The 17,691-nt window shown below is 39.8% G+C and overlaps 1 protein-coding gene across 1 annotated transcript in view; it reads right to left on the bottom strand.

The window, feature by feature from the left end:
* The window catches only part of MERTK (MER proto-oncogene, tyrosine kinase), a 114,666-nt gene that overhangs the window by 44,824 nt on the left and 52,151 nt on the right, over positions 1–17,691 (bottom strand). Inside the window, exons 5-6 of the mRNA XM_055327181.1 lie at positions 7,742–7,828; positions 4,132–4,247 (exon numbers count right to left, since the gene is read on the bottom strand). Of these exons, the coding sequence (XP_055183156.1) occupies positions 4,132–4,247; positions 7,742–7,828 (203 nt within the window). The remainder of the gene's footprint in view (positions 1–4,131; positions 4,248–7,741; positions 7,829–17,691) is intronic.

The following is a 17,691-nucleotide window of genomic DNA, read 5'->3' as shown; positions in this document are numbered from 1 at the left end:
TGGTGGCTATTGGCAGAACTGACTTTTTGTTTCTTCACTTCAGAGTATGTACCTACTTCCTGGTGACCAACCTCTGAAACTAAGGTGGAGGAAACCTTTGGCTCTCCACCCCTGCCCTGTTTCCGGAGCAATATGTGGAGCATTTCCAGGCACAGGGACGCTCTGAGAACACACTGCTGAAAGAAGACAGGGTTTCTATAACAGTACTTCTCTGTTGGTCCTGAGGGAAAAAAGGGCATGAAATAGCAAGAAGTACTCGGGAGAGTTAAAAATAGAAATGGAGTATGCAGCCCAAAAATGGGTGAAGAAAGGAACTAACATCAGGACCAAGGGGAAGTGAGAGGGTGTGTCCTGTTAGTGCGTGGATCTGAATCTTGTCCAAGACATTCATTTGTTACCAAGTCAGAGTTTAAAACTGTAGTGGACTGGGGATATGTGCCACAAAACTGTGCTTGGTTCCTTCAGAAGTGGGAATACATTGTTAATCTGCAAAATATAAAAATGTAACTTCTAGAACTACTCCTGACTAACCCTGCTAGGACTGGTCACAGAAAACAGGGTAGCCAGTTATATTTGAATTTCAGATAAACAATAATTAATTACATGTACAGGTATGTCACAAAATTACTCCTATAATTTAACTTGCAAAATAACTGTATTTTTATGGGTGAAGGGAGGCTGAGCTAGCTAGTGGGGCAGAGACAGAATAATCACATCTGGCACCACAGGATCCAAGGTGGACAAGGAAGGCCTGCAATTTGGCAGTCACTGGATGATTTTTCACTCAGCCCAAAGCCAAGGAGAAAAGAGAGAAAGCAGGTGATGCTTCTGTGAAATCTTCTACCGTCAGGAATGATCTGATATTTTCAGACCTTCCTACCATCCTGCTCTACCTCATCTCCACCCTGAGACCTACTCTCTCAATGTGGGGGTAGTACTCATCCTCACAGTCTCCCTAAAGACAACAATACTTAAGTGGGCAGGAGCCTCTTGTTTTCTTGGACTCTTTATACAGCTCAGCAGCAGTTTTAAAGAGGGCTGGGTCATGCTTCAATTATATCTATCCATCCATCCATCCATCCATCCATCCATCCATCTATCTATCTACCTACCTATCTATCAATAAGCCCTGGTTGCTCCTAACAGAGTCCTGGAATACATGGAGGAAAACCTGATGAGATTGAAAGGAGAAATAGACAATTCAAAAACTATAGTTGAGACCCTAATTTCCCACTTTCAATACAGATAAAACCACTTAGCAGAAGATCAACAAGGAAACAAGAAGTGAGCAAGACTCTAAACTAACTAAATCTATCAGACATATAAAATATTCTACCCTAACCACAGCTGAATATACCTTCCCCTCAAGTCATATGAAACATTCTCCAGGGCAGAACAAATGCTAGCCCATAAAACAAGCCGTAGTAAATTTAAAAGGATGAAAATCATATTAAGTATATCCTCCAAACACTATAGAATAACACTAGAAATAAGCAAAGGAAGAAAACTTGAGAGATTTACATATGTAAAAAATTAAACAACATATTCCTGAATAACCAATAGGGGAAAAAAAATCACAAGGAAAAGAACAAAAAAATTTTAGATGAATGAGGAAAAAGCCCCCAAATATCAAAACCTATGTGATGTAGCTAACACACTGCTTAGAAGGCAATGTATAGTATAAATGCTTATATTAAAGAAGAAATTTCTTTTTTTTTTAAAGATTTATTTATTTATTTATGATAGACATAGAGAGAGAGAGAGGCAGAGACACAGGAGGAGGGAGAAGCAGGCTCCATGCCGGGAGCCTGACGTGGGACTCGATCCCGGGACTCCAGGATCGCGCCCTGGGCCAAAGGCAGGCGCTAAACCGCTGAGCCACCCAGGGATCCCCTAAAGAAGAAATTTCAAATGAATTACCCAGACTTCTACCTTATGATACTAAAAAAAAAAATAATAATAATAAAAAGCAAACTAAGCCAAAGCAAACAGAAGAAAGGAAGGGAAGACTGAAATTATTAAAATCTGGAATGAAAGTGGGGACATCACTACTAACTTCAAAGAAAAAAAAGCTTATAATGGAATAATATAAGCAATTGTATACCAACAAATTAGGTAACCCAAAGGAAGTGGACACATTCCTAGAAACAAACTAAAAAAACTGACTCAAGAAGAAATGAAAAATCTAAGTAGAGCTGTACCAAGTAAAAAGATTAAGGTAGTATTCAAAAAACTCCACAGGGACACCTGGGTAGCTCAGTGGTTGAGGGTCTGCCTTCAGCTCAGGGCATGATCCCAGGGTCCGGGATTGAGTCCCACTTTGGACTCCCTGTGAGGAGGCTGCTTTTCCCTCTGCCTATGTCTCTGTCTCTCTCTCTCTGTGTCTCTTGTGAATGGATAAATAAAATCTTAAAACAACAACAACAACAACAAAAACTCTACACAAGGAAAAGCTTGGGACCTGATAACTTCACTGGTGATTTCTACCAAATATTTAAAGAATTAACATCAATCTTCCACAAACTCTTCCAAGAAATAGAAGAGAAGGGAACACCTCCCAACTGATTCTATAAGGCCAGTATCACCCTGATACCAAAACCAGAAACAGCTAACACAAGAAAACTATAGCCCAATAGCTTTTATGAATATAGACACAATTAGACAATGGTGATTGCTACACACCTCTGTGGATATACCAATAAACATTACACACTTTGTGTTTTTAAAGTTTATTTAAGTAATCTCTACCCCAATGTGGGGCTCACACTTACGACGCTGAGATCAAGAGTCGCATGCTCTTCTGACTGAGCCAGTCAGGCACCCCAACATTATACAGTTTAAATGGGTAAGTATTATGGTCTATGAAATATATCTCAAAAAAAGCTGCCAAAAAAAAAAATGATATCCCTGGTAAGGACTTTGTTAGACTTACCATTCCTTGAGAGGTTTACAAATAAAGTTGGGCAAGAATTAAGTAAAGTTAGAGTTGTTGGGGTGAGGGTGGAGGCTATTTTGGGGATAATAGAATGTTTTCATTTTTCAGGGAAGGAACAGCTGTTGGACAAGAGTGGGAGGCAATAAAAACAGAGAAGCTAATTCCATTTGGTATTAAAAACATCTGGTTGTCAACATATAAAATTCTTTAGAAGTCACTGCTTCAAGTTGAGCTGGCATGAGTGGCCTGTGTCAGGTTAATATGTTTTCAGCTAGTAAGACCAGACATATATGAAACTAAGAACAATTTCTGACCCTACTGTATGACAACATACAAGGCAGACTGCGTTCATGTTTTCAGTGGATAATCTACACATGTTCAACTGTTCCCATAAGCAATGTCTCTTCTGAGACATGGAAGAGCAGATGGTTCTGAGCATCGTTTTTGGCATCAGAGCATTTTGAGTTCGAATTCTGGTTTTACCACTCAAGGACTCCGTGAGCGCTCTGAGCTGGTGTCGGTTTTCAGTAAGATGATGTCAGCAAAGTCCCTGGCCGTTGTGAGCACTCAGTAAATGGTAGTGTTACTGCTACCCTTTCTATTTTAATGAAATTAACACTCAAAGCAGAGCCTACATCACAGCAAGGTACCATTTTAGGATGGCTAGCCTATATTTCTTATAGCACAATGTCATACCAGTTTTAGATAGTGGTTAAAAAGGGGAAAGACTTTGCAAGCCTATAATGCTCAGGTTGTCCTGGGATCCATGGGCCAAGGTGCTACGTTCGACAGCAAAAATGACCTACCTCATGCTTGCCTGGGCTTCATGGCCTCCAGCCCAGGAGAAGCCAGGTTGAGGAATACTTTGTTTTCCTGAACTCCTGATCACAACCTAGTCCTAATTTAGGGATGTGTTTTTATACCTTAAAAATTAATTCTCTCTTGTCTCATGATGTTCTATCCTAGAAACCTGTTTCCCTTCTGGTTGGACCCTGGACCATGAGCAAAAAGGAAGCAGCATCCCAGGGCAAACACCGTAAAATGGGGTATGCATGGTGGACACTCAGTGGAGAGGAGTCAGTGGACTTCTAAACGGAGGTGTGGAAAGCCTCGGCACGCATCCTCAGGAGGATGAAAAATCAGGTAGGACCTCAGAGCACCAGACAGCTACTTCTCTCTTCATCCTGGAGGTTTACCTGAATGCTGCAACTCCTGAACGGGGAGTATCCATCAAAACCCGGGACCCAGGAGATCAGCACACTGTGTGCCGTGTTGTTGTAGACACTGACTTCAGTTGGTGGGGAGGGAATTACTATATAAAAACAAAGACACACATACAAACACAGTTATAAACTACAGGTGGCCACAGCTACCGAACACACACAAGTATCAAACCTGTTTCCATTTCTTAAGATTAGGAAAATTCAACTCAAGTTTTAAAAAGAAGCCACATTGTCTGAGATTAATCATATTAGCTTATAGATAGGTTTCCCGGTGATAGGATGGTTGTGCCTGGACCAGAGGAGTGGAACACAGACCTGCTTTCCTGCCTACTGATGAAGTGAGACCTTAGAGGGAAAAGGATACAGAGACATCTATTTCCTTCACTGAGCTCGTGTTCACTACCCTACTGTATACAGGCATGTTGCCGGGTGCCAGGATTCTACATGGGGACAAAGAATCATGGCCCTACTCCTGTGCAACTCCTGGTTGAGGAGGGGAGCCCCCCATAACCTGAGGATGAGAGAGCCCGTGCTGAGAAGAGAGGGGTGCTATGGGAGCACGAGTGTGCATGTATGGTAGATGTAGGGGAGAAGTTTTCCAGGCCAAGGAAATGGGAGAGTCAGTTCAAGCCAAAGAACCAACTGCATCTGCTGGGAGGGTAGGCAGGTAATACCATACAGTGTGCAATGACCCTGGCCACATGTGGGACATGGACAGGTATTTTCACTAGAATCTAAGAAGGGTCTGAAGTTTGAGGATCTTGTTTTATGCTAAATTTAATTCTTTTATTTATTTATTTGAAAGAGAAAGAGAGAGCACACAAGCAGGGGATAGTGGTAGGCAGAAGCAGAGGACAAAGCAGGGAGCCCAATGCGGGACTCGATCCCAGGACCCTGGGATCATGACCTGAGCTGAAGGCAGGTATTTAACTGACTGAGCCACCCAGGCACCCCCTAAATATAATTCTTAATTAATGGTCATCATCACATTTATAAGCAAAAATGATGACTACTGTTTTCTAGTGCTTACTATGGGCCAGCACATTATGGATTTTGCTGTGCTTCATTATCACTAGAACCCTGTCAGAGAGGTAGTCTCACGATCCTCATTTATGGATGAGGATACTGAGAATCAGAGAAGTTAAAAACTTGCCAAAGATCACAGAGCTTATTAGCAGAACAGGAAACTTGAACTCAGGTCTGTCTGAGCTTGGAGTGTGTGTCCCTCAGTAGAACACTGGAGGCTGGTTACAGGAGGCAGCAAGCACATTGGTGTGAGCACCAGCTGGTGAGTCTGGTTCCTGTCTGGCCAGCCATGAGGCCAGGTCACAGTTAAATGCCTTTTCTAAACTGTTTCTTTTTCTCTTAGTGGGGATAGTAATAACACTGCTCCATGGGGCTGGGGAAGATTGAGAAGGTATACATGCGGGAGGGTTAGGGGAGGGGTGCTGATGTGAAGCAATGACAGAGTGGGAAGAAGATCAGAGGAAGGAGAGCTGGGACCCTGTGAAGTGTCCTGGGTACCATATTCAGGAGTTTCTGTTTACTAGAAGACAAACAGCTTGGTGAATGGGGAAGAATCAGCATTTTCTTTGACTCACTTCCCTAAATAGATTATTTGTCAAACTGTCCTAAAATGCCTACCTTAAAGATCATAATTTGGCACATATATTACAGTTAATAAGAGATTGGAAGAAGGGAGTCTTGGTTGCTTTGACATAAATTTTTAAATAAATGAAAACCAAAAACATAAGTTTTAGAGGATTAAAAAAAAAAAAGCTAAGACTCTGTGTAAAGCATAAAATTTTAAAGTGTCTCTTGGTTTATAGATATTTAAATATTAAGGTGTTTATACTTTATGAAAATGTCTTTATCAATTTATGCCTACTCATGAATTCCTGAAATTCCCAACATTTCTTTTGAAAATTGTAATAATGAGAATTATAATGAGGAAGGAAGTTATACAGTTCCTCCAGGAGTAAGTTTCAGCTTGCTCTTTTTTCTTTTTTTTTTTTTCAAATAAACTTTTAGAAAATGCCCCCTCATCACCTTCATCTAGTTGATTTGCTGAAATGAAACAATGGCACTTTTGACTTATTTATTTTTAAATAGTTGGCTCCATGCCCCGTGTGGAGCCCAGTGTGGGCCATGAACTCATGACCCATGAGATCAAGACCGGAGCTGAGATCAAGTTGGATACTTAATCGACTGGGCCACCTACACATCCCCATCAACATCTTTATAAAGTATAACTCTTTTATGATAAGAGTCCCCCACTATATATTTCTTAATTTTTAACTCATTATTAAACACATCCTGCTTTTCCCTGGTGTTGTTTCCCCAAGATTAAGACCAAAAGGAATATGGACTCAATATTTGCTTCTCCGTATTTAAATTAAGAACAAATGGGGCGCCTGGGTGGCTCAGGTCATGATCCCAGGGTTCTGGGATCTAGCCCTGTGTTGGGCTCCCTGCTGAGCAGGGAGTCTGATTCTGCTTCTCCCTCTGTCCACCCCCTGCCCCATCCCGCTCTTGCTATCTTTCTCACTCTCTCGCTCTTAAACAAACAAACAAACAGAATCTTAAAAAAAGAAAGTAAATTAAAAACAAGTACTAGGGCAGCCCCGATGGTGCAGCAGTTTAGCGCTGCCTGCAGCCTGGGGTGTGATCCTGGAGACCCGGGATCGAGTCCCACGTCAGGCTTCCTGTATGGAGCCTGCTTCTCCCTCTGCCTGTGTCTCTGCCTCTCTCTCTTTCTCTGTCTCTATGAATAAATAAACAAACAAAAAAAATCTTTAAAAAAATCTATTAAAAAAATAAAAAATAAAAACAAATACTAAAACATAAAATTTGCTTGAGTTTCTATGACAAAGGGTAAGAAAGATGATTTGAAAAGAAATAAAAGGACAGAATTTACTCTCAAGTTTCAGGTTTAAATAACTGATTCCATGGAAGGAGGAGGAGGAGGAGGAGGAGGAGGAGGCAGGTGACTGAATTGGAATGCCTCCACTAGCATGGGGACCTTCAAACACAAATCTTCCATTATGTTATATCCCAGCTCAGGCAATAAGATCAGGGGGACGAGGCACAGGAGCTCTGGGCTCTCCCTCCCTTCTGCCCCTCTCAGGACAGCAGCTAGGGAAGACTCGCACCCCTATTCCTTTAATTGATGCCCTAAGCCACCCCCATCCCTGGGAGCTCTTCAAGGGGGTAACAGGGACTAGTTCAAGGTGGGAGAGGGAAAGGTGAAAACCGGGGCTAAGAAGATCAAGGGTAGACATCTTAGCCTATTCTCAGACTAAGCAGAACTAAACGAGCTAATGTTTATCAAAGACTTATGCACCAGGCATGGTTATGAGTGCTTTTACTTGTATTATCTCATTTAAGCCTCAAAAGGAAGTAGATTCTGTATTATCTCTATTTTGTACTGAAGCCAAGGAGGTTAAGTGACTTGTCGAAGGTCACAAAGGAAGTCAGTAGGGAAGACAGGTCTCAAGCCCAGGTAGCTGGCTGTAGGGCTCATGCTGGGAAGAAAAGACAAAGCTCCCAGGATGTGCTTGAGGGACTTGACTTTGATATTTACCTTTGATGTTGATCTGCACACCCTTGGACACGGTCAGCCCTTTGTCATTGTGGGCTTCACAGCTAAAGACTGCTGGTTCGGTCAGACCTGGAAAGGAAGGGACTCGTGAGACCAGCCACCGAGAAACAGGCTGCAGGGCACCAGACTCCTATGGTTGTCTTAACATTCTTTACTTTTTGGTTCATTGCTTCAACCCATAAATGCAAAGTTAATATTTAAAGTGTGCTGGTGGTTGAAACAAACCTGGGATTAAACCTTAGCCACCAGGAGCAAGTCAACTGTGGGCCTCAGAGGCAGCTGTTTTTCATTTAAATGCTTTATTTTTCCCAGATGGTGAGCTGTTAGATGACAAAGCAGTAATATTTAGACTTAAATTTTTGCAAGGAGGTATAGGAATCTCTGGCCCCAATATCAAGAAGAGTGCTTTTTGAGGCTCACCTGGATGATCCCCTACTGCTTAGCCACACAGTACATATGATACTGCACACTAATGACATTTCAGGACACCAGACATAGTGGGATAAAAGTCACAGTGCTTAACCATTTCAGATGGTCTGTTGTAATGAATCCCTTTTTAAATTTATTTTTTAATTTTTAAATTTTTTTAAGATTATTTATTCATGAGAGACACACACAGAGAAAGGCAGAGACACAGGCAGAGGGAGAAGCAAATTCCCCTCAAGGAGCCTGATGCAGGACTTGATCCCGGGACCCTGGGATCACTACCTGAGCCAAAGGCAGATGCTCAACCACTGAGCCACCTGGGTGCCCCAAATACTTTTCTTAATAGTAAAAATTAGTCTGTTCATAAATATTACATAAACACAAGACATTATGATTACTTGAAGAGAAGATGGTAGCGTTGAATGAAAAAAATTCTATAATATCAGAGGTTTGAAGACATCTTAGAAATTTTAAAAAGTAGTTGATTTATTAATTTTAAATAGAAAGATGAGGTAATCCAAATACTGGTTTCTAAGACTATTTGCCAATAAAAGGAAATGGAAGTCTGGAGAAATGGTTGATTCTCAGATTGGAGCAGGAAACATATAAGATGAGCCTGGAATAAAATTTAACACAAACGCCATGTAACACACAGACACACACACACACACACACACACACACACACACAATCACAATGATGGGGGGATGACAGAGAAACAGAAATCAACTAAAAGGACTCCTAATAGCCAAAGCTGGAACAATTTGATCAAGAAAATAAACAAAGTAGCATTGGATTGTAACCTGAAGTATAAAATAAATATTTACAAGTCTATATTGATACAAATAAATGATTAAATAATGGGGAAGAAAAGACAAATCTCTCATGTAGAAGAGTTCCAAATAATTTATGTGGATTCTCTGTCCTGAAGGAGGAGGACCATAACTCCCAACCCCTTAAGCATGGGCTGCACATAGTGACTTCCTTCCAAAAAAGGATAATACGAAAAGGAAATAAAAGCAAAACTTTATTTATTTTTTTTAAACTTGAGAGTTGAGAAAATGATAAACAGTACCTTGGCCATATGACCAAGGTCAATACCACTAAGTTACGTTGACAGAATGTATCCTTGATATGGTGTAATGAAAGTGGCCCTCCCCGCTGGCAGTCTTCCTCACCAAAACATACACCCCAAGTCTATGCAGGAGAAAAACATCAGATAGTTCAGACTGTGGGACGTTCTAAAAGAAACCTGACCAGTATTCCTCAAATCTGTCAAGACCATTAAAAACAAGTTAAATTTGAGAAATTGTTACAACCAAGAGGAGCCTAAAGAGACAAGACAACTAAATACTGGATGAAATCATAGAATACAAGGGTATTAGCTAAAAACTAAGGAGATCTGAGTCAATATAGACTTGAGTCAATAATAATGTATCAGTATTAGTTCATTAATTATAACAAATATATCACACTAATATAAGATGTTAATAATAGGAGAGCGTGGGAGTGGAGTTTATGGGAAAACTCTGTATTATCTCCATGACATCTAAAATCTAAAACTATTCTAAAATTTAAAAACAGATATTTCCTTTTCTTTCTTTCTTTTTTTTTTTTTCAAAGCACAGCCATATATACCATCTAGTAGAATCTGGAAACTTCTCTGTGTCTTGTGGCACAGAATTCACATCATGAACTGGAGAAAGAAAAAATTCTTGAAAATGTATCTCCATTTGCTTGTTGCCTGAAAACCTTACTTTGTTTTCTTCTATCCATTATCCATTTACTTGTATAAGAAAATTTCGACCTGATAATTTTAATATTCAAAGCTTGTCACTAACAGTAATTAAATATTTGAAAAAATAAGGAGGAATAAGCTGCTGGGGGAAGACCAGCCCTAGGTTGGGCCAAATGGCCAGAGAACCATGTCTGGGAGAAGTTCTAGGAAGAAATGTGAACCTGATCCCTTTTATGTTGGCACTTCTCTTGAGGTTTAGAAGTGCACAGAAATATCAGTGCTGGTGGGCTTTTGCTCCTTTCCATCCAGATGGAAGTTAAGTTAGGCACCTGAGTTCTGCTAACTAGACATGGTCTCTCAAGAAAAAACAAACCTATGTATCTCTGTCCTACAATTCTCTGGTGACTTTTTACTTCTCTAAAATAATGTTCTGTCAAAATAAGACAGACACTTCAGGTATTTTAATTTTCTGAGGTAAGAAGTATTTCCCTCAGATTGGAAGAAAATCCTAATTGGATGGCTTTGATTCTCTTGACAATTCCAAGAGCTAAGAAACTAAAATTTCGGGGATCCCTGGGTGGCGCAGCAGTTTGGCGCCTGCCTTTGACCCAGGGCGCAATCCTGGAGACCCGGGATCGAATCCCACATCGGGCTCCCGGTGCATGGAGCCTGCTTCTCCCTCTGCCTGTGTCTCTGCCTCTCTCTCTCTCTCTGTGACTATCAGAAAGAAAGAAAGAAAGAAAGAAAGAAAGAAAGAAAGAAAGAAAGAAAGAAAGAAAGAAAGAAAGAAAATAACAAACAAACAAACAAACTAAAATTTCAGGTAGGAGCCATAACTTTTCACATTTTTGGTCACTTCCTTTTGAGTGACAGATGAAACTGTTAATAGTTTGTGTGATGGTTTAAAAAAAATTTTATTTCACTGAAGAGGAATATTTATGTCAAACTCATTAACCACATGTATAAAAGGACATCCTTTAATACCCTGCCTTCGGGGTCTTTGTATCTTCTGCTTATATTCCTCACAAATAACTGAAAAATATATGGAGCTCTCATACATTTTGGAGGTTTGCATCTTAAATGTTTTATAATTTAAACAGTTGCAAAGAAAGTAATTTCCGGTACTCTGACATTTTAAAGTAAAATTCCCTTAAAGGTACCTATGTAGCATACCCATTTAGGGATGGGAGACCTTAAATCACCCACAATGATTGTGGGTGAGGAACAATTTTCTCCCAGCAGCCAGAAGTTTCCATCATGATTTTCTATTTCTCCTGCAGAATTTTATCCAAATGGCACTAAGTATTTGGGTTTAGAAGTCATGATTAATCACCTTACAACACTTCTTGGCAATCAAAATACACATATATGTTAAAATTGGGAAAAAAATATCTTCTAGATTGATTATTCTCAAAACTATTAGGGTACAACTCATCACAATAATATATAGAATTATTATTATTTTTTAAAGTAGGCTCTCCTGTTGTGGGGCTTGAACATATGACCCTGAGATCAAGACCTAAGCTGAGATCAACAGTTGGATACTTAATTGACTGAGCCACTCAGGCACCCCAACCACGTATATAATTCTTAAACATAAATAGAAGAATTTTACTGGAAGGGCAACTCCTTTGTTGAACAAAATTTGGAATTTTCTATGTAGTGATCTGGAAATTTCTTAACCTGAGCCAATGCACTATAGCAGTCACTTTCCAAGTGAGATTTGGAAACTCCTGGGGATCTCAGAGGCCCTTTTAGGAGTCCTAATGATGAAAACTATTTTTGAAAAAAAAAAAAAAGAAAAGAAAACTATTTTTGTAATAATAATAATAATAACACTAACAATAATAAGATGTTATTTGTCCTTTCTACTTTCTTTCTTTCAGGAACATGTGATGGAATGTTCCAAAAGAATTTTCCAGAGGCTGTATGTTGTGTGATGATGTCATTAGCTCTATCAGTAAAAGAGGATGTGCTTGTATATTTTTATGCTTTGAAAGTTTTATTTTAGTTTCTGAATTAGAAACCAGAAACTACTACCAGTAGGTAGAACTCACATAAAAAAAACCTTTTTGGTTCTCAATAATTTCTAACATTGTAAAGGGATGTTGAGACCAAAGCATTTGAGAACTGATGCCTTATAGTGACTCCAGATAAGTCAAGGAGAGGTCTTTCTTCTTTTGCAAAGTGAGGGAGAGATGACTGGGAAGCTGCAGTTGGAAAAGAAGCACCGACACAGCATTTGGATTTCAGGAACTTTGTCAGGCCAGATTTTACAAAAGAAGCCAGACATCCCAGATGAGAATCAAGACCTCATCCCTCTAAACCACTGCTTGGTGCCCATGCTGCCAACTATTGTTTCACAGTCCAACCTGTGACACTTTGGTTTTCATACTTAAGAATCACTTTTAACCTTCTAGGTCATAAGCTCTCAAATAAGATGCCCATTTCACCAGGCTCCATGAATGTGCAAAACTTGGCTCATATTTAAAAAAATAGGCTTTGGCTCAGAAAATACAGTTGCTTTACAATTTATATTTTTTATATAGTCGAGCTAAACATAGTTATTTGACTTCAGTGACTCTTGTCAAAACTCTTGGGAAACACTTGAGTACAGAATACAAGATCACATCCCAAACTGGTCAGGAGGGGAAAAAAACCAAGAAGATGGATTCATTTCATAAACTCCTTTGACAAGCTATAGATCCCTAAGTAAGACAATTGGGGTCCACTGTTATTTAGAGCTGCAAGGTTTATCAATGCCCAAAGAGAAACCACGTATCAGGAACATGATGTTAAGGTTAAGTGGGAAGTTGCTTTTCCTTTTTGTGTTTCTTTTCAAAGTGCACACAAAGTCAGGAAAACAATCTCTAGCAAATTCTCTGGCACAAGAAATCCACATTAATACAGAATGGCCCAGAAGGAGCTAAATCACGTATTACAGCAGTTCTTCCTGGGCACTGAGGTGGTTATTGCCCACAGGCCAAACAGATGCCAGCAGCGAGAAGTTTTCAAATCAAAGTTAAATTTCTCGAAAAGTAGGTGGGCCAGAACTTTTGAAGGCAAAATACAATTTTCTTTGCTTAATGTACTCAGTTATATATACTTCCTCTGTCTAATGGCACTAGCTTCCCAGCTAAAGACTCATGTGCAAGCCTGGGTTGAATACAGCATGTGCTGGGAAAGACTGTTTCCTCTCACTTTCCTCTTCTCTGTCTGGATGAATAATAACCAGACTGGAATAGACCTTGAAGTTTTATAGCCTGGGCCCTTGTGGCTTTCCAGGGGAAAAAAAATCATCCACCCCCTTAGGTCCCCACCCTACTACCCACTCTCTGCTCTAGCACCGAAGCCTCCAGTCTTTCTGAGCCATGTCCTCTTCCAGTGGGCCACCCCCTTTTACTCTGTGACATCTCACCTAACTCACATCATGATGGTTCATGCCCCTCTTGCTTGGTCTGCTGGTTTAAAAAAAGACAGCCTCTGACACAAGGTCTGAAAGATATTTTAAAGAACATTCAGTAACAGGATGTTCCCTTGAGGGAAAAACAGTCAGAATTGCTAAGAAAGCAACTTCTAAGAGCACCAGTTGGGCCAATTCTTTGAGTTCTGGATAAGCAACCCTTTCTTTTCTTTTTCTCTTTTTCCTAGAGCAAAATAGGCAAAGCAATGGAAGCACAACCTGCATAATGGAAGTTGCTTATTAACTTGGAGCACACTATCTGCCCTGAATTCATTCATTCAACACATATTTACTGAGTACTTACTAGGTGTCAGATATTTTCCTAGGTGCTTGGGGGTATATCCATAAAGAAAAGAGATCCTCGCCCTTACAGAGCTCAAATTCTCAGAAGGAAGTAGGTAGGAAATAATAACCTATACAAATAAGTAACCTTCATACTCTATTAGAAGGTGATTAGGGCTATGGAAAAACAGAAAAGGATCAGAGGGCCAAGGGTGGGTGGGGAAGTGGGCTGTGATTTTAAATATTCAGGTCAGAGGTGGCTTAGGGAAATGACCTCAGAGGAATGACTCTGAGTAAGGGAATGGGCTAAATGGGATGGGGTGTGGGGTGGGGTGGGTGGGGGGAGAGTTGTTCTGGGTAAAGGGAACAGGCCTTTGCTTTGTCTTCTGTGTGGGATGAGAAACCTGGAGCATTGAGCAGAAGATCAACATGATCTAACTTGTGTTTTATCAGGATCATTGCAGGGGCTACATAAAGACTAAACCTTAAATAAGTAGATTCCTTACTAGTTCCAAATTTTTTCCTAATCTGAAACTGGGCATTAAAAATGCCTAACTACATCACAGCTTGCTATGAAGTTCAAGATCAATCTTTACAGAAAGCATTGTGAAAATTATTAATTGACTTGTATCAATTCTAGTCATTGTTAGTGTTGTGATTACAACGAATATTATTAATTCTATCCAACTAACTAAAACATAAAGCTAGCTTAGCTATTTTCTAGGTGTGGATTTAAAAATAAAATGAGTATTTTTAAAAAATAAAAACCAGGGGCGTCGGAGTGGCTCAGTCGGTTAAGGGTCTGACTCTTAATTTTGGTTCAGGTCATGATCCCAGGGTCATGGGACTGTTGGACTCTGCTCAGTGTGAAGCCTGTTTGAAATTCTCTTTCTCTCTCTTCCTCTGCTCTTACCCCTGCTTGCATGCCTGTGCATGTGCGTGCACACATATTTGCACTCTCTCAAGTAAGTAAATAAGGGCAGCCCTGGTGGCTCAGTGGTTTAGCACCACGTTCGGCCCAGGGCATGATCCTGGAGACCCGGGATCAAGTCCCATGTCAGGCTCCCTGCATGGAGCCTGCTTCTCCCTCTGCCTGTCTCTCTGCCTCTCTTTCTCTGTGTCTCTCATGAATAAATAAATAAAATCTTTAAAAAAAATTTTTAAAAGTAAGTAAATAAATAAAGTCTTGAATAAAAACTAGAAAGATCAGCATAAGTCCACCACTCTTGATAGAAAGGCAGCTCAAAACTGACAATGAGATAGTAACTACTGCATATAAAAACATAAACATTTTGTAATAAGTAACATTTGAATTATTCCTATAGGTTGCTCCTGTACTAAGGGCCTTCCACTCATTATTTCACTGAATCCTCATAAATGTTCTATGAGGTACATGCTGTTATTATCCCTATTTTCTACTAGGTAGTTGAGTAACTTGCCTAGGGACACACAACAATGAAGTAGTATTAGTGTGCATGTCATAACTAGGGATCTCAACCACTAAACTACCAGCATTAAATAAAATATAGCAAAATCTTTTGCAGTTTGGTTCTTTATTTTGGAATTTGGTTTTGCTCAAGACAAAGCACTTTTTAAAACAAAACTTTGGGGACATCTGAGTGGCTCAGCGGTTGAGTGTCTGCCTTTGGCTCAGGGTATGATTCCAGGGCCCTAGGATCAAGTACTACATCAGGTTCCCTGTGGGGAGCCTGGTTCTCCCTCTGCCTATGTCTCTGCCTCTTTCATGAATATATAAATAAAATATTTTAAAAAATAAAAATAAAAACAAGACTTTGTGTGGCACAGGGTAGCTCAGTCGGTTGAGCCTCCAACACTTGATTTCGACCTGGGTTGTGATCTCAGGGTGGTGGGATCAGGCTCTGTACTAGGCTTTGGGCTCAGTGTGGCGTCTGCTTGTCCCTCTCTCTCTCTCCCTCTCCTCCTCTCTTTGCTCATGTACACACTCTCTCTCAAATAAATAAGTAAAATATTTTAAAAAATAAAAACAAAATTTTGTTTTCAAATAATTTTTAATTTATAAGAAATTGCAAATAGTACAGAGTTCTTGTCACCCTTCACCAGCTTCCTTTAATGATAAGATCTTACATAATCATAGTACAATGCCCAAAACTATGAACATGACATTAGTACAATACTATTTAAACCCAAGTATAGACCATATTCAGATTTTACCAATTTTTGTTCTGTTTAATTTTGGGGTGTGTGTGTGTGGGGAGGGTGGTATAAAGCTCTATGAAATTTTATTACAAGTACAGATTTATACTACTTCAGCACCAAACAAACAAAAAAAACCCAAACTCCCTTGTGTTTTAGAAACATTCTATCCAAGCTAATCCCTGATTAATCATTATAACTGTCATTTTGAGGATGTCATATAAATGGAATCATACTGCATATAACCTTTGGATTGGCTTTGTTGACTCAGAATGATGCCCTTTAGACAAAGTACTTCTAGCTCATGTCTCTTAAAGACAGAGGGAAAAAAAGCCAACTGGTATCAAGAAGAAAAAAAGCATATGGCCTTCCTGTTCACAAATGTGCTTGCTCAAAGCAAGCATCAACAATCAGGACCTTTTAAACCATGTCCCTACTTAGCACTCTCTTGGTAGAGGGATTAGAAAAGTTTACTTCGGGATGCCTAGGTGGCTTAGCAGTTGAGCTGAGCCTTTAGCTCAGGGCATGATCCCGGGGTCCGGGGATCAAGTCCTGTATCGGGCTCCCTGCGAGAGGAGCCTGCTTCTCCCTCCCTCTGCTTATATCTCTGTCTGTCTCTCTGTGTCTCTCATGAATAAATAAATAAAATCTTTAAAAGAAAAAAGAAAAGTTTACTTCAGGGTTAATTTCAAGACAGAATGGCCCCTCCCTGCAAATACGCACAGTTTTACATCAGCATGTGAAGCACAGACCCTGTCCCTGGCATTTCTGGTCAGAATGGCACCTAGTTCCTTAAACATGAACTTTTAAGATGGGCTCAGGTTATCACTAAACATCCTCAAAATGAAACACAGATGTAAATAAGAATGATGTTTTATGGTTGTTTTATAATGTTACAAAATTCAGGTGCTTTGGAATAGTCCACAGATAGCTGACTTGATCTAACTTGGTGTGTCCAGCACCAGCCCTGTGGTCAGAAACCTACACTGTTGGCCCTTCCTCCATGGACTTCCTTAAGCTCTCTGTCTACAGAATGGGTGTAAGAAAAATGCTGTATTAATTTCACAGAACTGGTTAGGAATACAAATGAGAAGAGATGAGAAGAAGTTTACATCCAAAAGCAATTATGAAAATACAAGTTACTTCATTATCACTATGTTCCTTTGTACCAGTGAAACGATCTCTGACTCTGTGTCTGTTCATAATTCGTTTGTTCATTAGTTCATTTATTCATTCACACAGTTCTCACGTACCAGGCATTGTCCTGGGTGATAGGGCTAAGGTAATTAATAACTAATATGTAATAATCACACTGATCAATAATTCAGGGTGGGGAGTCAGTAGATGGTTGTACTTCCATGTGGTGGGGATGTACAAGCATTATGGAAAAGGCACTACGGATACACAGACAAGGAAGGGGTGTCCAGAAAGGTTTTTAGAAAAGAAATACATAGAGGTACAAAGATGTCCACATGAGTAACAATAACAACCAAAATAAAACAACCTACATGCTCATCAGCAAGGGAGTGGTTAAATAAATTATAGTTCACTCATGCAATGAGGCAATTATCATAAATAGTGAAAGGCCCACAAGTACCTATATGGAAAGATCTACATGTCTTGGCCATCTATGTGTATACGTACATATGAGTATATTTAAGGGAGAAGGGCCTAGAAGAAAGTGAACCAGTGGCTCACTGTGTGTCATCACACACATTGTGTGTGACAACTATGTAGGGAGTGAATGTGTGGAGATTCAAGGACTCTTGCCCATTTTGCTTTGGTATGTTGTTATGGTTTGAATGTTTTACAATGAAAATGTGTTCACATATTATTTTTATTATAACA

This window comes from Nyctereutes procyonoides, unplaced genomic scaffold (genome assembly GCF_905146905.1).
Source record: "Nyctereutes procyonoides isolate TBG_1078 unplaced genomic scaffold, NYPRO_anot_genome, whole genome shotgun sequence".
In the NCBI taxonomy this organism is placed as follows: Eukaryota; Metazoa; Chordata; class Mammalia; order Carnivora; family Canidae; genus Nyctereutes; species Nyctereutes procyonoides.
This window is presented reverse-complemented; position numbering and strand designations above follow the sequence as displayed.